This window comes from Myotis myotis, unplaced genomic scaffold (assembly GCF_014108235.1).
Source record: "Myotis myotis isolate mMyoMyo1 unplaced genomic scaffold, mMyoMyo1.p scaffold_m19_p_2, whole genome shotgun sequence".
Classification (NCBI taxonomy): Eukaryota; Metazoa; Chordata; class Mammalia; order Chiroptera; family Vespertilionidae; genus Myotis; species Myotis myotis.
This window is the reverse complement of record NW_023416324.1, coordinates 135,825,383-135,849,045: the sequence shown is the minus strand read 5'-3', so window position 1 is coordinate 135,849,045 and position 23,663 is coordinate 135,825,383. Positions and strand designations below refer to the sequence as shown.

At 48.2% G+C, this 23,663-nt stretch overlaps 1 protein-coding gene across 5 annotated transcripts in view; it reads right to left on the bottom strand.

Moving 5' to 3' along the window:
- CRYBG3 (crystallin beta-gamma domain containing 3) overlaps positions 1-23,663 on the bottom strand; it is a 131,278-nt gene that overhangs the window by 9,964 nt on the left and 97,651 nt on the right. For 4 of the 5 annotated variants that reach the window (XM_036352724.1, XM_036352725.1, XM_036352727.1 and 1 more), the window contains 2 exons: positions 7,018-7,157; positions 1,910-2,033 (listed from right to left, as the gene is read on the bottom strand). In XM_036352724.1, the coding sequence (XP_036208617.1) occupies positions 1,910-2,033; positions 7,018-7,157 (264 nt within the window). Of the gene's footprint in view, positions 1-1,909; positions 2,034-7,017; positions 7,158-13,696; positions 13,990-23,663 lie in introns of those variants that run through there. The other variant, XM_036352726.1, reaches the window with a different exon arrangement.

Genomic DNA, 23,663 nt, shown 5'->3' with positions numbered 1-23,663 from the left:
TCCTGCACAACCCCTACTGGGTATCGAGCCTGCAACCCGGGCATGCGCCTTGACTGGGAATTAAAACGTGACCTCCTGGTTCATAGGTCAATGCTCAACCACTGAGCCACGCTGGTCGGGCAGCCAATTAGGCCAGGGTTTTACTTGCCATCAGCTACTTAACAGTGTGTCAGACCTGAACCTCAGAGCCTCAGCACTTATGTCAACTGTTCCGCTGAGCTCAGTGCCTGGAACATAAGAGTGACGCTCTGTGAACACGGATCTCATTTTGAAGGAGAGTAGAGTGCGGATGCCTAAGATCACAGATTTTAGAGCACAATCGATTTGGTTCAAATCCAGCTTCTGACACTTGAATGCTTCTTGCTTAATTTGCTTTATCTCCCTGGGTCTTATTTTTCCATCTAGAAAATGGGGGAAAAAACTCCCACCTTAAAGAACTGTTGGAATCAGGTAAGAAAAGCCTCTAAGGGGTTAGAGAAAAGGACAAATGGCCTACCTGTTGACCATCTGACCCAACAGCCTGTGGTTCCCCATGCTCCTAAAACCTGCCACACTTCCACACATGTCCACACTGCCATTCTCTGCAACAGCACTGCCTGTGGCTTCTGGATGATCACACAGTTTTGCATTTTATGTTATTACTAGAGGCCTGGTGCACGAATCTGTGCATGGGTGGGGTCCTGCCAGTCCACCCCAATCATGGCTGATTGGGCCAGGCTGGCAGGGGGTAGGGGCCGTGGGTGGTTGGCTGGCCGGCCCCGCCCCCTGGTCGAACTTTTGGTCGAGGGGACAATTTGCATATTAGCCTTTTGTTATATAGGACTAGAGGCCTGATGCATGAAAATTTGTGCAAGAGTAGGCCTTCCCCCGGCTGGCGCCCCGGCTTTGTCAGGAAGGATGTCTGATCTAATTAGCATATTACCCTTTTATTATAGATTTTGAGTTGGATATTTTACCCCTCAAAATGAAGCTTTACAAAGGCAGAAGTCATGTCTATCCTTCATCCTCCACAATTCTTTACATAATATCAAACATTCATTCATCCATTTTCACTTTCATTCCTTCATTAAATAAGTCCCTGAGCTCCTACACTGTGACAGGAACTGGGGCAGTGCAAAAAGCCTCCACAGGCTGCAACAGAGTGAGAGCACCACTCTGACCATAACTACATGGTTACAAACCGCATGCAAGGGCTTGGAGGAGAACCAGGTCTTTAGGATCCGGCTTCGGTTGGGAGAGAGGGAGACAGAGGCATCTGAGGACCTGGCAGGCAAGCTGACTTTAGAGAGATGCGTAAGAGGCAGCCAGGCAACCAATGAAGGAGAACCTGACAGAGGCAAACCTGTGCCTGGAGCTGAGTGGGACAGCCGGATGCTGGAACGTGGGGCACACCGTGAGAGGAGAGGAGACCGTGAGCCAGGAGACGGGAGGGGCAGCAGAGCTAGGCCCTCGGGCCACAGGGAAGAGTGGGTCACTCTCAGTGCAGGGGAAGCTTCTGAGCAGAAGACTGACAAGCACTAGTGCAGTAGATGCGACTTGGATTAAATTGCCAGGACCCATCCGGGTATTCTATAAGTGGGGGAAAGTCCAAATACTTAGAGAGTAAAACGAGTGCAGTCTCAGAGTTCATTCTCGTTCCATTTGCCTGCTGCAGAGCTTATAATTCCTTCATTTTCTATGAAACGGGAACATGGTCACTAAGACTTTGGACTGAAAGCTACAATCCAACACTGACCGTAGACAGAATTTTAAGAACTGGTTAAAATCTACAGTATTCCCTAAGCCACTCGCCCTGCTACATAAATGGCAACCTAAGTGAAATGGTCATTATTTCAGATGCTGGTGTGGTTTATGCCACTTCTACTAGAAAATGGAGCTATTTTGGATGGCGTGGTTCTTTTCTCCTTACCTGCTTCATAGGACGGAGGGAACCAATGGTTTTCCACCCGCTGAATGCCGTCCAATTTTGGATCTCATTGGGTTCGAGTAGGATTTGTCTTCCTAGGAAATTGGATCCTTCATAAGCTATCCACCTATATGAGAGCAGGAAAGAAAGAGTGAGGGACTTCAAAACAAAAGGCAGTCCCTACATTACAGCAGCTAGGGTTCCTTCTATAACATCTGGCTTTGTAGATATTTTAAAGAAAAAACTACATAATTCTATTTTTCAACAGAAAAAGCAGCGATGATCAGGAAAAAGCCCACTGGACAGGGGCTCAGAAGATTTGGATTTGTTAGGACTCTGGTTTCTCTGCTTCCAAACAAGGTCCCCTCTAGCTCCAAAATTCATTTTCCATAACATTTCTTTAAAAAATATATTTTTATTGATTTCAGAGAGAGGAAGGGAGAGGAAGAGAGAGATTGAAACATCAGTGATGAGAGAGAATCATTGATTGGCTGCCTCCTGCACGCCCCACACTGGGGATCGAGCCCACAACCCAGGCATGTGCCCTGACAGGGAATTGAACTGTGATCTCCTCAATGCTCAACCATTGAGCCACACAGGCTACGCCCTTGGTAAGATTTTAATAAACTATCTCATTATATATCAATCTAAATGAATTGCACAGTTGAAAAGCTGTGACGGATGGTGCACTAAAGTATGGCCCTCATTACTATCACAGATCAGAGATATGGAATAATATGGGGATTAAACAAAACTAAAAACTTGTCCTAGCCGGTATGCTCAGTAGTTAGAGTATCAGCCCGCACACTGAAGGGTCCTGGATTTGATTCCCACTCAAAGGCATGTAATTGGGTTGCAGGTTCAATCACAGGTGCAGGAGACAACCGACTGATGTGTCTCTCTCACATTGATGTTTCTCTCTTTCTCTCCCCCTCTTCCTCCCTTTCACTCTAAAAGTCAATGGAAAAAATATCCTTGGGTGAGGATTAACAACAACAACAAAAAACTAAAAAAAACACCCCCTAAACAAAACCTGCCACTGAGGGTAGGTAGCTGGCTGTGCAAGACGCAGTATTCCATAAGCCATCTGTGGCCTAGGAAACCTTTCAGACAGCCTTACCCATTCCTTACGCTGTGTACCCATCTCTTACAGAGTCCTGAACAGTGAGAGTAGGTGGATAATAGAAGAAAAGAAATAAGAAGGTCAAGGGAAAATGGCACCAGTTCTCTACAAATGAATGAAATGAGACGGTGCCAAGTCTTCTGAGATGAGTCCATGAATACCAGTTCCACTTAGGAATGTAAAGAAAAGAAATGTATAAAAATGCTGTGAAAGGTATGATAATCAGGGATATGGAATTCAGTTTACAGTTAAGTGTTAAATAATGTACTGGAATATAATATGGGGGTTATTATACTCAGAGTAAATTAATGTATGTTTAATGAACACCAAACCATGTGAAATGCTTTGCAGAAAATTATAAACTGCTATTACATGTGAATAATGCAAAAGCCGTTTATTTATAACAGTTGACTCAATTTTCAAATCAATTTATATTCTTGGCTTTTTTCTCTTTCATTACCCCCAGATATTTATTTATTTATTTACTAGAGGCCCGGTGCACAAAAATTTGTGCACTCGGGGAAGGGGGGGTCCCTCAGACCGGCCTGTGCCCTCTCGCAGTCTGGGACCCCTCGGGAGATAACAACCTGCTGGCTTAGGCCTGCTCCCGGGTGGCAGAGGGCCGGCCCAATCCCTAGGTGCAGCCCCTGGTCGGGCTCAGAGCAGGGCCGATTGGGGAGCTGGGGCGCCTTCCCCTGTCATGGACAGAGCAGGGCAGATTGGGAGGTTGCAATGCCACCCTCAGTCACGCTCAGGGTAGGGCCAATTGGGGGGTTGGGGCACCGCCCCGTCACACTCAAGGCAGGGTCGATGGGGAGGTTGCAGCGCCACCCCCGTCACGCACAGAGCAGGGCCCATCAGGGGGGTTGGGGCTCCATACCCTGTCATGCACAGAGCAGCGTCAATCGGGGGTTGGGGAGCTCCCCCGTCATGCACAGAGCAGGGCCGATCAGGGGGTTGAGGAGCTCCCCCCTGTCACTCACAAAGTAGGGCCGATAGGGGAGTTGGGGCACCTCCCCCTGTCACACTCAGGGCAGGGCGGATCAGGGGGTTGGGGCGCCGCCCTCTATCACCCACAGAGCAGGGCCAATCAGGGGGTTGGGGCGCCGCCACTGTCACACTCAGGGCAGGGCAGATGGGGAGGTTATGACTCTACCCCATCACACACAGAGCAGGGCCCGGCCCGTGGAGGGGGGGGGGTTGGGGCGCCGCCCTCTATCACCCATAGAGCAGGGCCGATCAGGTGGTTGGGGCGCCGCCACTGTCACACTCAGGGCAGGGCCAATGGGGAGGTTATGGCTCTACCCCATTACACACAGAGCAGGGCCCGTGGGGCAGGGGGGGGGGGGGTTGGGGCACCGCCCTCTAACACCCACATAGCAGGGCCGATCAGGTGGTTGGGGCGCCGCCACTCTCATACTCAGGGCAGGGCCAATGGGGAGGTTATGGCTCTACCCTGTCACACACAGAGCAGGGCCAGTGGGGGGCGGGGGTACTTGGGGCCCCGACCCCTGTCACACACAGAGCTGCAGGGCGATCAGGGGGTTTGGGCGCTGCCCCCTGGCACGCTGATCCCGTTGCCGGGAGGCCTCTCGGCTCTGCTGATCCCGGTGCTGGGAGGCATATTACCCTTTTACTATATAGGATAGAGGCCTGGTGCATGGGTGGGGCTGGCTGGTTTGCCCTGAAGGGTGTCCTGGATCAGGGTGGGGGTCCCCACTGGGGTGCCTGGCCAGCCTGGATGAGGGGCTGAGGGCTGTTTTCAGGCTGGGACTGAAACTCCCAACTGCTCCTTTTTTCTTTTCTTTTTTTTTTTTAATTCTGGGCCAGCTTTAGCTCTGAGGCCTCGGCTGCTGAAAACAGGTTTCTGGCCTTTGTTTACCGTCTGTATTTGATACAATGTTGCGGTCCGGCTGGCTGAAGCCCCGCTGAGTAAAGCAGGTTTCTGGTTTTTTTTTTAGCTTTTATATTTGCAATATAGTTGCTTAGAGTTGCAGCTGAGAGGCCAGCAAGTCAGGCGGGGAACGTTGGAGTCCTCTGTCACTGAAGCAAGCAAGCCTCCCTGTTCGCATCAGCTGCCTGGCTGCCAGCCGCCATCTTGGCTGCCAGTTAATTTGCATATCTCGGCCCTACTCTGTGACAGGGGGATTAGCCAATGAGAAGGGTAGCGGTCGTACGCCAATTACCATGTTTCTCTTTTATTAGTGTAGATTTAATTTATTTTTTAAAATATATTTTTATTGATTTTTTTACAGAGAGGAAGGGAGAGGGATAGAGTTAGAAACATCGATGAGAGAGAAACATCGACCAGCTGCCTCCTGCACACCTCCTACTGGGGATGTACCCGCAACCAAGGTACATGCCCTTGACCAGAATTGAACCTGGGACACTTCAGTCCGCAGGCTGATGCTCTATCTACCGAGCCAAACCAGTTTTGGCAACCCCCAGATATTTAAATATAAAGAATTGATTATTACAAAATTTAAAAGTCACAAGAAATAAAAACATTCCTCTTCACATTAATCACCGAGGGCTGTGTGTTCCCTTAGTGGACATTTGGTTCCCAACACCAGCTGTGCAGGAGCAGGGCAGGAGGAGGGCGGGAGGAAGGCAGGAGGAAGGTGCTGGGGTCCAACCCCAGCAGGTCCAGGGGTCTCCAAAGGTGTGGACGGAGTCGGCGAAGAAGGAATGACACGGAGACAGCGTTCAGTTGATCAGCAGCCTAGCCAGGATCTCTAGCCAAGTTCTGGTCAGGATCTCCAGCGAAGTTCTGGTTAGGATCTCCAGCCAGGTTCTGTGTCCATGTTCTCTTGCTAGGTTCTCCAGCCAGGTTCTCTAGGTTCTCCAGCCAGGTTCTGTAGCCATGTTCCCTCGCTAGGTTCTCCAGCCAGGTTCTGTAGCCATGTTCCCTCGCTAGGTCCTGTCTCTAGGTTCTGTCTCTAGGTTCTGAGGCCAGTTTCTGTCCAGGATCTTTTGCCATGTTCTCTCCAGCGAAGTTCTTCTGTCTCTAGGTTCTGTGTGTAGGTTCTGTGTGTAGGTTCTGTGTCTAGGTTCTGTGTCTGTTGTCTTGTTACATCTGTATTTATACCAGTTGATTCCAATCCTATCAATCTCTATTCCAAAGGTTAGGGCGTTTCTTATCTCCATTCCAGGGAGTAAAGATTATGTAGCTTAAGCATGATTGTTCGTAGTTAAAGTGATTAATTACCCGCCTGGCACTTAGTTAAGGGGTTTTATTCCCTCCCTAACTTCAGGGGAAAATCCCTACCTGGGGAAACAACCTTTCTCTGAGAGGTGACCTTCGTTAAAACACATAGTGCCAAGAAGGTGAGCAAACATATTAAGAACAGTATGCCATATATGCCAGGTCCCTTGAAACAGCAAGGATGGACCGGCTCCCGGCAGGAAGGTGGGAGGAGAGCGGGAGGAGGGCTGGAGAAGGGTAGGAGGAAGGTAGAAGGAGGGCGGGAGGAGGAGGGGAGCAGAAGGGTAGGAGGAGGAGGAGGACAGGAGGAGGGCAGAGGGAGGGCAGGAGGAGGGCAGCAATGCTGGGAGGCAGGCTCAGTCAAACCAAGGGACTGAGCAGGAAATAGTGCCCTGGAGCAAACAGCTTTAGGATGAAGGAAATGTCAAATCAAAACACGGCGAACAAATAAGTGGCCACTTGTCTTAAGCAGCCAGTGGCCTGCACCAAGCTGCTGTTTAATTAAATTTCCTCTGAAAGGAACGTGAGCTCGATGGTTGCAGTCATCTGATGGACCTGCCCTGTGACACAAGCGCTGAGCACATGGCAGCCCTTCCTTCCCAAAGACTGCCCAGAAGGCCTGGCCCACTGTCTCCTCTGTGAACAGAAACCACTGTGATTACTTGAGAGAGAAGATGAGGAGGAGCGTGTCAGATCCAACACAGCAGTGGAGGGGGAATAAAAGGCACCGCTCTCTGTCCCACGCAGTGGCGGAAGCAGGCCGAGGCCTCCTCCCGTACTTACTGTCCACTTTTTATCCACACGGACTGGGTGTAGAAGTGCAGGTCCTTGTTCAGAACCGAGTTCACGGCCTCTTCGAGGTGCAGCTCTCTGCCCTCACAGTGCTCCAGAGCGAAGAGGCTGAGGGAGGGTTCCTCAAAGACCTGCCAACAAGAAGGAGGGAGCATCAGCAAGTGCAGGACCCAGTTCCCCACTTCTTAGAGTTTTCTGCTCTACCCTCTAAAGATGTTCTAGCCAGACCTGCACTAGCGAGATTAATTCTAATAAATAAAAATCAATGGAACCTAAAGTTAAAATTGATGTTTCAGAAAACAATCTTAATCTATATAATAAAGAGCCAGGGTAGTAACAACCGAAAGCTTGACCAAACACCAGAAATCAGTGCTGGGTTGCCGCGGCAACCCAGCTCTGACTGGGGCCGCTGCGGTGCCCTGACCCAGCACTGACTGCCTAGGGAGCTGCAGATTAGGCCCGAAGAGAGGCCTGCAGAGAGAGAGAGGCAGGGTCTGATCCGTAGCCTCTGTGGCAGCCATTGATCAGAACTTACCTCTTGTTCTCTCCTGGCCTGGCCAACAGTTGGGCCTCCATTTCTCTCTAGGCCTCCACTGGGGCTGCTGATCAGCCACGCTTTTCTGACCAGGCCCCATTGATAGGCCCAGAGACGCTGACTGGCATAGAGACCGACCAATCAGAACCAAATCTGGGTCAACTGTGAGGAGTCAATGACTGTCTAGGAGGCAGAGCTTTTGATGCTGACTGGCATAGAAACTGACCAATCAATACCAAATTGGCTGGCAGAGGAGGGCAGTTGGGGGCGAGATCAAGCCAGCAGGGGAAGGCAGTTAGGGGTGATCAGGCCAGCAGGGGAGAGAAGTTAGGGATGCGATCAGGCCGGCAGGGGAGGGCAGTTGGGGGTGTGATCAGGCCAGCAGGGAAGGGCAGTTAGGAGCGATCAGGCAGGTAGGCAGAGGCAGTTAGGGGTGATCAGGCAGGCAGGCAGAGAGGTTAGGGGTGATCAGGCAGGCAGGCAGAGGGGTTAGGGGCAATCAGGCAGGCAGGCAGGTGAGTGGTTAGGAGTCAGCAGTCCCGGATTGTGAGAGGGGTGTCTGATCGCCAGTTTAGGCCCCATCCCACAGGGGCCTAAACGAGTGGCCGGACATCCCTCGAGGGGTCCCTGATTGGAGTGGGTGCAGGCTGGGCTGAGGGAAATCCCCTTCTGTGCATGAATTTCATGCACCGGGCCTCTAGTTTCATAATAAAAATGGACACCTGCTTCCAATCACATGTTAAGGGCTGGTTATGCTGTAATTTGGACATTTTGATCCTGCCAATGCTTTTAGCTGGCAACAGAATAAACATGGGACAGAATGGCACCCTCCTTCCTCAGGAGGCACAGGAGCAGCCACTAAGAACACAGATGTTATGGCTCTAGGTTCTTAAAAACATTCCTAGGAGGGAGAAGGAGGCATTTTTAATTTAGCGATAACAACCCACATGCACAGGGACAGGGCTGACTTCTGCACTGAAAGTGTCCCCCAAACCTTCTTGTTAGACAAGAACAGCATCAACATTACACTTTTCCATTCAAGACACTATGGTAGGAGACTTTTGGGGGATGAGAAATCAAAGTAATTAAGATCTATTTTGTGGTAAATATTTTAAAGTCTCTTGTGAGTCAAAAATGTTTTTCTCTATTTTTTGGTGTGTGGAGTGTGTTCAACATTTATTTATTAAGGCAAATTTATTCTTTTGTTTTTCAAATTTTTGAAACCTTAGGCCAAGTTCTGGCAAGGACGTGGAGAAAAGGGAACCCTTGTACACTGTTGGTAGGATTGTAAATTAGTATAGCCACTAATGGAAAAGTCTGGAGATTGCTCAAACACTTAAAAATAGACCTGCCATGCCCTAACCGGTTTGGCTCAGTGGAGAGAGCGTCGGCCTGCAGACTGAAGGGTCCCAGGCATGGGCATGTACCTTGGTTGCGGGCACATCCCCAGTAGGGGCTGTGCAGGAGGCAGCTGATTGATGTTTCTCTCTCATCAATGTTTCTAACTCTCTATCCCTCTCTGTAAATATATATATATATATATTAGACCTGCCATACAACTCAGCAATTCCACTTCTGGGCATATATCTGATGAAAACAAAAACACTAGTTGGAAAAGAGACATATGCAGCTCTATGTTCATTGCAGCGCTACTAGCCAAGATATGGATGCCACCCAGATATCCATCAATAGATGCATGGATAAAGAGGAAGTGATCTCTCTCTCTCTCTCTCTCTCTCTCTCTCCTCTCTCTCTCTCCTCTCTCTCTCTCTCTCTCTCTCTCTCTCACACACACACACACACACACACACAGGAATGTTTTTCAGCAATAAAAAGTAATGAAATCTTGCTATTTGCAATAATGTGAATGGACTTAGAGGATATTATACCAAATGAAGTATGTCAGATAGAGAATAAATACCATATGATCCATTTATATGTGAAATATAAAAAAAAAATAAAGGACAATAAAAAAAGAGAAACAGACCTATAGCTATAGAGAACAAGCTGATGGTGGCCAAAAGGGAGAGGACAAGGGACAAAAAATAAACAGGAAACTAAGTAAAAAAATAATGAAAAATAAGTTAACAGGCCTGTTCCACATATGGGCAACTGGCGACTTGGCAGGAAGCCCTGAGAAAGCTATGCTACAGGGCTTTGTGCAGGCGCTGTCGGCACTCCCAGCACTCCTTGTTGCAATAGGGAAACCTGAGTGGGTAAAGGGACCATCCCCGGCCCAGGTGTTTCCCATGCAGAGAGGATCCTTTCTACCTTTGAGAAAAAAAAAAAATTTTGATGAAGAGAAATAAAGGAAATTGACCCATGATAAGGAAAAACAAAAATAAACAAGAAATCAAAGCAAGGCACCATCCTGTGTTCCAGGCGTTACTAACTAGCAGCTAACTTAGGACAACTCAGGTTCTGTAACCTAATTCAGGGAGGACAGGAGGTGGCCTGTGAGAGCACTCGGTGGAAGGCTAGAGCACTTTTAGCAGAAAGGAGTAGGAATCAAGGCAGTTTCATGGATGTGGTAGCGTGTGAGCTCGGGCTATAGGGTGCAATGAATCTGGAGGGGCCAGGACAGAGGAGAGGGAGGGCACTCTGTGGGAAGGGAGGGAGACAGAAGCTGCTTGGGGGTGTGCTCTGGGGAGGTGGCTCAGTTGGTTGGGTGTCTTCCCGTGAACCGAGAGGTTGCTGGTTCCATTCCTAGGCAGGGCACAGGCCCAGGTTTCAGGCTCGATCACCAGTAGGGGAACGTGCAGGAAGCAGCCAATCGACATTATGCTCTCCCATCAATGTTTCTCTCTTCTCCCTTCCTCTCTCTCTAAAAAATCAAATTATTCTTTAAAAAAGAAAAAAAAACCTGCTTGGGGTGTGCTAGGGGAGAGCAAGTCGAGCCGTTTAGCTAGATTAGAGTCCAACAGGCCACAGTGTCACCTGCTCCCACTGCTTGCCACTGTCCACTGAGCTGCATGATTCTCTTCCGATACTGACAGGTGGAGACAGAACCGCTGCAGTGGGGTGTCCTCGAAGGCCTGAGGACTGGGGACTGGGACTGGGCTGAGGATCTGTAACTTGGTACATGAGAAGTGAAGCACCAGCAGCAGGCACTGTGCAAGGTCAGCAAAGAACTGACTCACAGCTGACCTGCGCATATACTTGCACAAGAGCAAAATGAATTATAAACGTGTTCTTCCTTGCACAAGTGTTAGGAATAGCAAAGGATGGGGAATGAGTTAAATGTTCATCAAGAGAGGACTGGTTAAATAAATTATGATACATTCACAGAGGAATTCTATATAGCTATACAAATGAGATCTTTATGAAATATCTGTAAGTTTTTATTTTTTAAAATATAATTTTATTGATTTCAGAGAGGACAGGAGAGGGAGAGAGAGATACAAACATCAATGGTGAGAGAGAATCATTGATTGGCTGCTTCCTGCACACCTCCAACTGGGGATCGAACCCGCAACCCAGGCTTGTGCCCTTGACTGGAATTGAACCTGGGACCCTTCAGTCTGCAGGCTGATGCTCTATCCACTGAGCTAAACCAGCTAGGGCTATAAGACTGATTTTTTAGAAGCAAATACTAAGTGAAGAATAGTGTAGCCCTGTGTGGCTCAGTTGGTTGGTGGGGTGTTGTCCTGTGCACCAAAAAGTTGCTGGTTTGACTCCCAGTCAGGACACATGCCTGGGCTGCGGGCTTGATCCTCAGTAGGGGGAGTGCAGAAGAGAGCAGATCAATGCTTCTCTCTCTCTCCCTCTCCTTTCTCTCTAAAAAATCAATTAAAAAATCTTAAAAAAAAGAATAGTGTAAAATAGCATACTTCTTATGTTACCATGATGATAAAAAGGGAAAACTTACACACATGTACACAAGGTGGGGCAAAAGTAGGTTCATATGGAAAATAATGTCATTAATAATACAAGTTGTATACGCACAAGTGTAAACCTACTTTTGCCCCCGTTTGTGTACTTGTATGTATATTAAAAATGTTCTTAAAAAATATAAAACTAACCATGACTATCCTTCAGTAGGATAGGATCTGAGAAGATACAGGGCACAAGTAGGAGCCAAGTTTTTTACTGCATGCCTTTTGTTACTTTTTGGGTTTTAAACCATGGGAATATATTGTTTATTCAAAAATTTACATTGGTAATTATTATGCATATGTTTTCATATATATGTGTGTTTGTGACTACTTTTAAATAAATGGCCTTCAGGAATTGTATCTGGCAACATGAGTGAAGAAAAGAATTGCCTGGCAGGCGTGGCTCAGTGGTTGAACATCAACTTATGAACCAGGAGGTCCTGGTTTGATTTCTGGTCATAGACATATCCGGTTGAGGGCTTGATCCCCAGTGTGGGATGTATAGGAGGCAGCCGATCAATGATTCTCTCTCACCATTCATGTTTCTATTTCCCTCTCTCCCTTCCTCTCTGAAATCAATCTATATAATAAAAGCCTAAGCAACTGTTATGGCGGAATGACCAGAACTACTGGTTGCTATGATGTGCACTGACCACCAGAGGGCAGACACTCAATGCAGGAGGAGCTGCCCCCTGGTGGTCAGTGCCTTCCCACAGGGGGAGCGCTGCTCAGCCAGAAGCCAGGCTCATAGCTGGCGAGTGCAGTGGTGGTGGCAGAAGCCTCTCCTGCCTCTGCAGCAGCGCTAAGGAGCAGCAAGCCACCGAGCAGTAAGGAGCGAAGTATCCCGGATTGCAAGAGGGATGTCCACCCGCCGGCTTAAGCCTGACCTCCAGGGGGATTGGGCCTAAGCCAGCGGGCATACATCCCCCAAGGGTCCCTGACTGTGAGAGGGTGCAGGGTGGGCTGAGGGACCAACCGCCCCCCCCCCCCGTGCACAAATTTCATGCACTGGGTCTCTAGTAAAAATATATTAAGAAAAAAAATGAAATAGAGAATGACGCAAAAATAGCAGTACACAGGCTGTCTCTCAGGCCAAGGCAGAGAGCCAGACCTGCCATGGGGGCGGCGGGCATGGAAGGTCAGGACTGGTGAATAAGGACGGCCAGGAAAACCATGCCAGTGAGAAGAGAGACATGATAGACAAAGGGAATGGGTGAGGGAAAGGAGTGAGAAGTGGGAAGAGATGTGGTGGGGACAGGGTGGGATAACTGGTCACAGATAAGGAAACCTGGAGGGGAAAGATGCTCAGAGCTAAGAACTTCACTTGAAGTGAATGTCTCAATGTTGAGACAGAGGCGGGTAATCTTAACTGAGATACTCGGCAAACCTGGACCTCTGATCTGGAGTTGAGGGAAATATCTAGCGTGGAGACTGCAAGTCTGGGCACTTGAATCTGGGCAATGGCTGGAGCCAGGCATGGGGGAGAAGAAGAAGGGGAAGGAGGACAGAACTGCGCTGACAGGGAATATGGGGGCGGGGAGGGGGGCTGATGGAACACGTGGCCAGGCGAGGAGAGCCGGAAGAGAAAACATCACGGAAAGGGGAAAACTGAGTCCCAAATGCTTCTGTGACACTGAGGGAGCGGGTGAGTGTGATGAGGCTGTTCGGGTTTGGCAAGCAGGAGGCAGCTAGTGACCTACAAACGCCTGTTTGAGCGGCTTGTTGGAGATGGTGGTGGAGTCCAGGCTGTTATGGCGGAGGAGTGCGTGGCGAGGAACCGCAGATGGGGTGGACAGTCTATTTATTGGGAACAGTTTGAGGAGGCAGGGAGATGAGCTAGGCCTGTGCGGTGCTTGTGAGCGCTGTGAAGGGGGTAGTGCAACAGAAAGGAGCTGAGTAATACACGCCACTGGGACAGTTCCAGGGAAGGACCGAGAGGCCCATCCATCAGTCCGGAACCTCTGATGGGAGTCAGTCCATGAATAAAAGGGCAGGAAAAGAAGGCCACAACATGCTCAGGTTTTAAACACAGGTACGTGTGTGAGCTGTTTTTGTACGTTATCTGGTAGAGCGACCTGCTGACCAGGGAAGGTCGGAGGCACTGCCCACAGAACTTTCTGCAGTGACAGGATGTTGGCCTGCGTGCTCTTCCACACGAGGCTGCTGGCCCCGGAGCACCTGGCTCCTGTGACCACGGGCCCGAGTTGGTTTTATTATTCATCCAATGTAAACAACCACGTGGCCAGTGCTAGGGAACTGGACCGCGCAGAGCTAGGGATTAGAGGAGGCTGGAAAAGAGTGCACTGATCACGGGGACAGGGAGGCAGCTAGCTGGGAGCGCAGAGGTGCCAGGAACACTGATTTCCCTCAGGAAATGCCACCAGACGGTCAGGAACAGAAACTCAACTCCAGTCACTGAGCGACCGCAGGCAGGACCAGGGCCTCTGCTGCTGCTGTAAGATAAAAGCTGGAAGCGCCCGCCCGTTTATAGAGTCCAGAACAGCAGTGGGTTGGACCAGCGGCCGGCAGTAAGTTACCCACTGGAACCGGTGCCTGAAAACAAGTGGACAATCATCATCCACAGTAAGCTCCTGGCTCTCTCTCTTTTTTTTTTTTTAATTAAATCTTTATTGTTCAGATTATTACATTTGTTCCTCTTTTTTCCCCCCATAACTCCCCTTCCTCCAGTTCCCGCCCCACCCTCCGCCCTCACTCCCCACTCACTGTCCTCATCCATAGGTGCACGATTTTTGTCCAGTCTCTTCCCGCATCTCCCACACCCCTTTCCCCCCCCAAAATGGTCAGTCCATTCCCTTTCTATGTCCCTGATTCTATTATAATCACCAGTTCATTCTGTTCATTAGATTATTTATTCACTTGATTCTTAGATTCACTTGTTGATAGATGCGTATTTGTTGTTCATAATTTGTATCTTTACCTTTTTCTTCCTCTTCCTCTTCTTAAAGGATACCTTTCAGCATTTCATATAATCCTGGTTTGGTGGTGATGAACTCCTTTAGCTTTTCCTTATCTGTGAAGCTCATTATGTGACCTTCAGTTCTGAATGATAGCTTTGCTGGATAAAGTAATCTTTGTTGTAGGTTCTTGGTATTCATCACTTTGACTATTTCTTGCCACTCCCTTCTGGCCTGCAAAGTTTCTGTTGAGAAATCAGCTGACAGTCGTATGGGTATTCCCTTGTAGGTAACTGAGTTTCTTTCTCTTGCTGTTTTTAAGATTCTCTCTTTGTCTTTTGCTCTTGGCATTTTAATTATGATGTGTCTTGGTGTGGTCCTCTTTGGATTCCTTTTGTTTGGGGTTCTCCGCGCTTCTTGGACCTGTAAGTCCATTTCTTTCACCAGGTGGGAGAAGTTTTCTGTCATGATTTCTTCAAATAGGTTTTCAATATCTTGCTCTCTCTCATCTTCTGGCACCCCTATAATTCTGATGTTGGTATGCTTGAAGCTGTCCCAGAGACTCCTTACACTATCCTCGCATTTTTGGATTCTTTTTTCATTTTGCTTTTCCGGTTGGGTGTTTTTTGCTTCCTCGCATTTCAAATCATTGACTTGATTCTTGCGCTCCTCTGGTCTGCTGTCGGGAGTCTGTATAATATTCGTTATTTCAGTCTGTGTATGCTTAATTTCTAGTTGGTTCCCCAATATAATATCGAGGGTCTCATTAGTTTTCTTGTAGATCTCATTAAGTTTATCGGCGGCTTCTAAACAGTTCTTGAGAGACCTTAAAAGTTTGGTTCTGAACTCTATATCTTCTACTGACAATTTTGTCCTGTTTCTTTGTCTCCGCATTTTGTTATGCTTCCTTGGTGCACCCCCTAGTGGTCTTTGTGCTCAGTCTTGTAGTTAAGCCTTGATTGTTGTAGCTAATACCAGAGGGTTTGACCTCCATGCCAAGTGGCTGTGAGAATCAGCTGTGTCTGCAGTGAGAGAACTTCTGTCCTCTAGGGAGGTGCTAATCTAGCCTTTGCCTGAGGCTATCCGGCAAATGCCTGTGTGCAGGGCTTGGGGGGGCGGGTCGGGTCGCACAGGATCAACAGGGTGGGCCGGAGAGAGCAGTTATGGCGGCTCTCAGTCCTGTCCCCAGGGGCTCTGCCTCTCTGAGTCCCAGCGACCACTGCAAACCTCGGAGAGAAAGCTGCACTCGCTCTGACCGAAGCCAGACAGTCCCGCTTCTCCCGTTTGAGTCTGGGTCCCTAAAGACTCGCCCGGATCTGGAGCTCAGAGTCTGCGACTCCCTCCCGATTGAAAACGCCAACCGTTCACTCCGCACCTCAGAATTTGACTTCAGCACTGCGCCTCCTCTGAGTGTCCATATGCGTTTCTCTTTCCTCCTAGTTGTAGGACTTACACTCAGCCAGCGTTCCTGTGGTTCTGGGTGATGTCCGTTCCGTTTTTTAGTTTCACTTTTGAAGTAGTTGTTCAAGGCAGCAAACTCCGGCGTTAACCTATGCCGCCATCTTGGTTCCTCCTGGCTCTCTTATTGAACTCTGTCTACATCTTCACCCTTCAGCTTTTAAAAAAGCATTTCAGCTTACCTCCTCACCTCTCTACTACTTGTTGAGTGACTAGTTTGTAAGGAAGGGCGGACAGGCAAGGAGCCTGGACAGGTTCATAAGTAACCATCAGGGTTTGCAACACTCGCCCGAGCAGGGTTTGCTGTGGTAAGAGCTACAGACACCTACTATGTTGAAGGCATTTAATGGCTGACATGATGTAACTTTTAAATCATAGAGAGGAAAAAGTTAAAAGATTATGAAAATGTGACTGAAATGCTAAGCATCATTCTAAGAAAAACAGTACCTGTGTGCATTGTCCCTCTTCCTTTGGCAGAATGCTTACAAAGACATTTTTAAAAAGGCTATTGTTGTCCTTTAATGCCATAGAGTTCATTCCCAAACTCAAAGGTGATCTAACAATTCTATATCTAGAAATTTATATTAAAGAAAACAACAGGAAGTTTGATGGCAGGGATCATAGAAATGGTTTTAAGATGACAGCGCAGGGCGTTTGAGAAAGAACTGCAGAAAATCACTGAGATAATATTTTTATGAGTTTATATAAATCACTAAGGCGGCACTACGAGACCCAATATACAAAGGGGCAGAGAACATAAACCAACAGCATTAACTAAGGGAAAAATAGGACTGACTGACTCATGCAGATATCCCACTCTCCATTATTAGCAACAACAAGATATCTTCATGTGGTCGAGCCTCTCAAACTTTTCATTTAAGAACACCTAATGTTTCTAAGCTTAAAGTCATTCCCTCCCTGCAGAGGTATCCTATATAATAAAAGGCTAATATGCAAATAGACTGAAAGGCAGAACAACTGGAACAACTGGTCGCTATGACGAATACTGGCCACCAGGGGTGTGTGTGCAGAACATGGTGGGCTTGGCTGCGGTGGGATGGTGGAGCAAGTGAGTGGGGATGCCTGACCAAGGCGGGGCACCGGTCGCTGTCATTGGGGTGAGCCTCTGGTGGTTACTGAAAATTCTTTGCTCCTGTGTGCTGTGGTCCTACCTGGCACTCGCACCTGCTGCTGGTGCCAGCCCTGCTCGCATCTGCTGCCAGCGCTGGAGCCACCACTTGTACTCACTGCTGGTGCCCAGCACCGGTCCTGATCACTCGGTGAACTTGGTGCCATCAGCAGGTGCAAGTGGCGGCTGCTCGCCCTGATCGCCCCTGAGGGCTTCTCCACCTCCCCCTGCTCCTGAGGGGTGATCAGGGCAGCAGCTGCTGCTCACACTCACTGCTGGTGCTGGCCCTGATCGCTCTGCGTCGTCCGCGGATGCAAGTAGGGCCAGCGCCGTCAGCACATGGGAGTGGCAGGAGTGGGGCAGCCAGCAGACAGGGGACCGAGGACATGGCAGAAGCGCGGAGGATGGGCTGAGACTGCCCCTGTGCCTACTGTAGCCTCGCGGCCCACAGTTCCTTTCAAGGTGTACGAATTTGTGCACTGGGCCCCTAGTAAAATATACTTAACTTGATTTTAAACTATTTAAGTTGTTTTAATTTCAATGGTCTTAATTTATAGGTATACTTAAATTTATAAATACACTTCATTTATAAATGTACTTACAGGTTAGGAAGATTATGAGGGTTGACATACCGTAAGCTCTAATGTGGAGTGCGGTTAATAGGTAATCATTCAGAAATAAAGAGTGCTAAAGAATTATTTTGTGTGTTTTTTTAAAATATATTTTTTAAAATTGATTTCAGAAAGGAAGGGAGAGGGAGAGAGAGATAGAAACATTAATGATCAGAGAGAAACATTGATTGGTTGCCTCCTGCAGGCCCCCCACTGGGGATCGAGCCCACAATTCAGGCATGTGCCCTTGACTGGAATCGAACCCGGGTCCCTTCAGTCTGCAGGTCGACACTCTATCCACTGAGCCAAACCAGCTAGGGCTAAAGAACTATTTTAAAATCATATTTTTCTGACGCACTTTCAAACATGAAAGTAGGAAGAGATGTGAACTATTAATAGTAGTCGCGACTGAAGATACCATAGTAATCTAAACTATCCAAGGACAATAAAAACCAACAGAATTTAATTACAATTTGAGCTTGACAAATCTCTTGGCCTCAGTACATGCCAACTTAGAAAATAGCCAACCATTCGGGGCCAAAGACTCTTCTTAGGTGTCAGCAGTAACAGGACATTCCTCCTGGGTCAAGTCTAAGCCATGCAAAGAGGATACAGCTTCTAAAGGGAGGATATAGTTAAGCAAAAATACTTGAATACATTTTGTAAATGGACTTGCAATAAGAAAAAAAGAAAAAAAATCCTCATTACTTCTCCTCATCCCATAAACTAAACTAATATTTTAAATAACAACAATAGTAATAATAACTAACATATATACTACTTAATATGTGCCAGGCACATCTTATCTAATAAAAGAGAAACATGGTAATTAGCCATACATCCGCTACCCTTCCCATTGGCTAATCAGGGCGATATGCAAATTAACTGCCAGCCAAGATGGCGGCTGGCAGCAGGCTACTGACACGAACAGGAGGCTTGCTTGCTTCAGTGACGGAGGACTCCAACGTTCCCCGCCTGCCGCTGCTGGGCTCTGAGCTGCTAAGAAACATTGTTACAAATATAGAAGCTAAACAAAACCCCAGAAACCTGTTTCGAGTCAGCCAGGATCTCAGAGGTGGAGTCGCAACAAAGTTTCAAATACAGAAAGTAAACAAAGCCAGAAACCTGCTTTCAGCAGCGAGGTCTCACAGCTAAAGCCAGCTCTCAGCTCCGGTGACAGCCATAAATCCAAGAATAAAAAAGGAAAAAAGGAGCAGTTGGGAGCTTCAGTCACCGGCCAGCCTGAAAACGGCCCTCAGCCCCTCACTCAGACTGGCCAGGCACCCTAGTGGGGACCCCCAACCTGAAGGGGGTGTGACCAGATGCAAACAGCCATCATCGCCTCATCCAGGCTGGCCAGGTACCCAAGTGGAACCCCCACCCTGTTCCAGGACACCCTTCAGGGCAAACCAGCTGGCCCCCACCTGTGCACCAGGCCTCTATCCTATATAGTAAAAGGGTATATGCCTCCTAGCACTGGGATCAGTGGAGCCGCGAGGCCTCCTGGCCCCTGGAGCAGCGTGACAGGGGGCAGCGCCCAAACCCCCTGATCGCCCTGCGGCTCTGTGTGTGACAGGGGGCGGTGCCACAACCTCCCTATCTGCCCTGCTCTGTTCGTGACAGGGGAAGGCACCCCAACCCCCTGATCAGCCCTGCTCTGTGCCTGATAGGGGAGAGCTCCCCAACCCCCTGATCGCCCTGCGGCTCTGTGTGTGACAGGGTGCGGCGCCCCAACCCCCTGATCGGCCCTGCTCTGTGGGTGACAGGGGGGAGCTCCCCAACCCCCTGCTTGGCCCTGCTCGGTGCGTGACAGGGGGGAGCTCCCCAACCCCCTGATCGGCCCTGCTCTGTGTGTGACAGGGTACGGAGCCCCAACCCCCCTGATGGGCCCTGCTGTGTGTGTGACAGGGTGCGGAGCCCCAACCCCCCTGATGGGCCTTGCTCTGTGCGTGACAGGGTACAGAGCCCCAACCCCCTGATCGGCCGGCTCTGTATGTGACAGGGGTGGCACCACAACCCCCTGATCCGCCCTGCTCTGTGCGTGACAGGGGGTGGTGCCGCAACCTCCCATCGACCCTGCCTTGAGTGTGACAGGGGGCGGCGCCCCAACCCCCCAATCAGCCCTACCCTGAGCGTGACTGAGGGTGGCATCGCAACCTCCTGATCCGCCCTGCTCTGTGCATGACAGGGGGCGGCACCCCAACTCCCCAATCGGCCCTGCTCTGAGCCCGACCAGGGGCTGCGGGGCAGGCAACTAGGGATTGGGCTTGCCCTCTGCCACCTGGGAGTGGGCCTAAGCCAGCAGGTCGTTATCTCCCGAGGGGTCCCAGACTGTGAGAGGGCACAAGTGGGGCTGAGGGACACCCCCCCCCCCGCCAGTGCACAAATTTTTGTGCACCAGGCCTCTAGTGTGTGTGTGTGTGTGTATATATATATATATATATGCACATCCATCCATAATCCCTTATCTATAGTTCTGAAATCCAAAAAGCTCTAACACCCCAATTATTTTTCCTAATTCATTTGGCAGCAAAACCTGATCTGAATAAGTAGAAGACTATTGATAATATTTATCCAGCTTGTGTAGCTATAAATATATTTTGCTACAGAAATAGCAATGTGTTTAATTATGGGGTGCTGCCCAGAACCTTTCTGGGAGTGTTTTCTTATATGCCATACGTGAACCACATGATTGTTTAAAATATAAAAAATTCCAACTCCCAAAATACATTCAGAAAAGGGGTTGCAGAACTGTATTCACTCATTCAATTCATACACTTCCTTTTGGCGTGGGTACCATTATCGTCCCCACTTCACAGAGGAAGAGCCAGGCAGGGGTCACACACAGTACGTGGAAAAGCGGCATTCAAATCTAGACAGTATGGCCCCGAACCTGTGTTCTAACCCCTGCACGATGGTTCTGGCATGTTCCACCAGTGACTGTATCATGTGGAACACTTCCAATTGGCAGGTGTGATATTTATTATCTGAAGCACCTGACTTCATCTTGCTCGGCTGGGCTCTCTGTGTGACCCCGATCCTCCCTACCCCACCAGCTTAACAAGTGTGCCTGCCCCTGAATTTAAAGCTCTGAGACCCTGGCAAAGTACTCTGCTGGAAGGACTACATTTATATCAACACATCTTCAATAGAATTGGATAAAAATTTTAAATCTAAGCAACTACTAATTTTTCACATTTTAAGAACTACACAGACTTGTATTTTGGCACTGTCAGCTCTTTGAGTTTCAAATCACGGCTTGTATGGAAAAGGGGCTGATAGTAGCTCAGGGTTATGTTAATTGTTTAGATGCTTTATATAACATGTTATATTATTTTTAAAATATCTAGCAATCAGCCATTAAGAGAAGCCATGACTGTACAACCTGACAGTATCACTCACTCCAATCTTTGCCAAATGAACCACGACTAAAAAATTAGAGCAAATGGATTGAATTCAAGGCAAGTAACCATAATGTACACCTCCAATACCATTCCAGTGCAGAGAAATACCAGTGTGCTGGCAAAAAAAGTTATTTGTTCTGTTTAGAACAAAATCATATAAATACCTTCAACCTTTCAAATTTTGATGTTGCACAACAAATACTAATCATTGTCTATGAGCTGTTGTAATATTGAGTGCTTATCATGTGCTAAAGGCTTAACATGCAATAGCTCACTTAATCCTTACATTTTATTGGAAGAGAAAGTTGAGGCTTAGAGCTGCCAGGTCTCTCGGCTAACACACCCGGCCTGTCAGACTCCCAACCCAAACCCCTCGGCGGTGAACTGCGATCCTTGGGCAGAGCCTCTCTCATTTGGCTCAGACAGTCAGTCTCATTACAGCTCTACCTTTCTAACTGGTCGTCTTTCTTTCCCCCACTTAAAGAAAAAGTTCTAATACATTTTAAAAAGAATAAATAACATATAGATGACCATGTACCCAACACCCAAAAGTAATACATTTTATTTTTACTACTAGAGGCCCGGTGCATGAAATTCGTGCAGGGGGCCGGAGGGGGGGGTGGTGTCCCTCAGCCTGGCCTGCACCCTCTCAAATCTGGCACCCCTTGGGGGATCAGGCCTAAACTGGCAGTCGGACATCCCCCTCACAATCCGGGACTGCTAGCTCCTAACTGCTCGCCTGCCTGCCTGATTGACGCCTAACTGCTCCCCTGCTGTCCCGATTGCCCCCAACTGTCCTCCCCTGCTGGCTTGATCGCTCACAGCTGCCCTTCCCTGCCGGCCATCTTGTGGTGGCCATCTTGTGACGATGTTGCGGCAGCCATCCTGTGATGACATCACGCGATGCCACCTAGGCTTTTATTATAAGGATAGTTGTATCTAGTTGTATTAATAAGCAAAGCAGAACAGGTGCAGCTGAATTTTAATTCCCAATCCCTAGAGGAAACCACTGTGCTGAAGATGTGAATCCTTCTAGTGCATTACTAATGGTTATGTGTCCTTTGTTTTTAAATTTCATAGAAATGTATCTTACTGTACATTTATCTTACTGCAACATCCTTTAGTAACGCATGCAGCTCACACCTTCACTCACTGTAACTACTGTATTGCATTTCCTCATACGAATGTGCCGTAGTTTGTCTCATCCATCAATGCTTCAACAAACATCCTTATTTTTCCTCTCCCCATCACAACTGACACTCCTTCTACAAGCTGTGAATGAATAATCCCACTTCTCTAGCACTGGTGTCCTCAGATTTTTAAATGTTTGCATCTAAAGTGAGGTAATGTGACCTAATTATTGTTTTAATTTGCATTTACTTTATCACTAGTGAGGTTTAACACCCTCTGAATGTCCTCAGCCATTTTTTCTCTCTTCTATGAACTGTCTATTCATATCCTCTGCCAAGTCTGGAAATAGGGTTTTCTTTTTTCTTATTTGATTGGAAAGATCTTTTAAAATATTCTGTACACTAAATCTCTGCAGGTTATAAGGGCTTCAAATCCATTCTCCTAGTCTGTGGCTTGCTGACGTAGGCTGAATAATTAATGTTCTCTCACGTCTACCCCCAACCCCCCAAAACGCCCACATCCTAATCCTGATACCTGTGAATATGTTACCTGACTTGGTCAAAGGGACTTGCAGATGTGATTAAGAGTTAAGAATCTTGAGGTGGGGCTATTAGTCTGAATTATCCAGATAGGTCTAATATAATCACAAGGGTCCACATAAGAGGAGGGTTAGAGATAGAAGACAGAGAGTAGTTAGAGTGATGCACTTTGAAGATGGAAGAGGCCATGAGACAAGAAATGCTGGGGACCTCTAAAAGCTGGAAAAGGTCAGGAGACAGGTTCTCCTGTAGCATCTTCCAGAAGAAATACAGTCCTGCCAGCAACTTAATTTTACCCCAGTAAGACCCTTTTTAGACTTCTGACCTCTGGAACGTTGAGACAGTTTCTGTTGTTAAACCACCAACTTTGTGGTTATTTGTTACAGTAGCAATAGGACACTAAATACACTTGCCATTTACTGACTTGTACGTTTTGTGATTAAACTCATCCCACTACAATATCATTACGGTAGTTTCCTATGTTTTCTTCTAAGTTTAAAGTTTGTTTTTCACATTTAGGCTGCCATTAATCCATCTGAGGAACTTATTTTTATGTTTGGAGTAAAGCAAGATCGAACTATCTTTCTTTCCATGTAATGGGCCAACTGTTTCAACACTATTTATTTAATCCTATATAATAAAAGCCTAATATGCTAAGTATATGGTCGTCCATTCAACCAATCAAAGCATAATATGCTAATGATATGCTAAGGCCACCTAACCGCTGCTTGCTATGATGTGCACTGATCACCAGGGGGCAGACGCTCCGACAGATAGGTTAGCTTGCTGCTGGGGTCTGGCTGATTGGGACTGAGGGAGATGGGCTGGACACACTCTGGAGCCCTCCCGCAGTCCCTCCCTGTCTGGTCACCTCCTGCATCCCTCCCCAGCCCCGATCATGCACCGGTGGGGTCCCTTGGCCTGGCCTGCGCCCTCTTGCAATCCGGCACCCCTCAGGGGATGTTGGAGAGCCGGTTTCGGCCTGATCCCAGAGGCCAGGCTGAGGGACCCCACTGGTGCACGAATTCGTGCACTGGGCC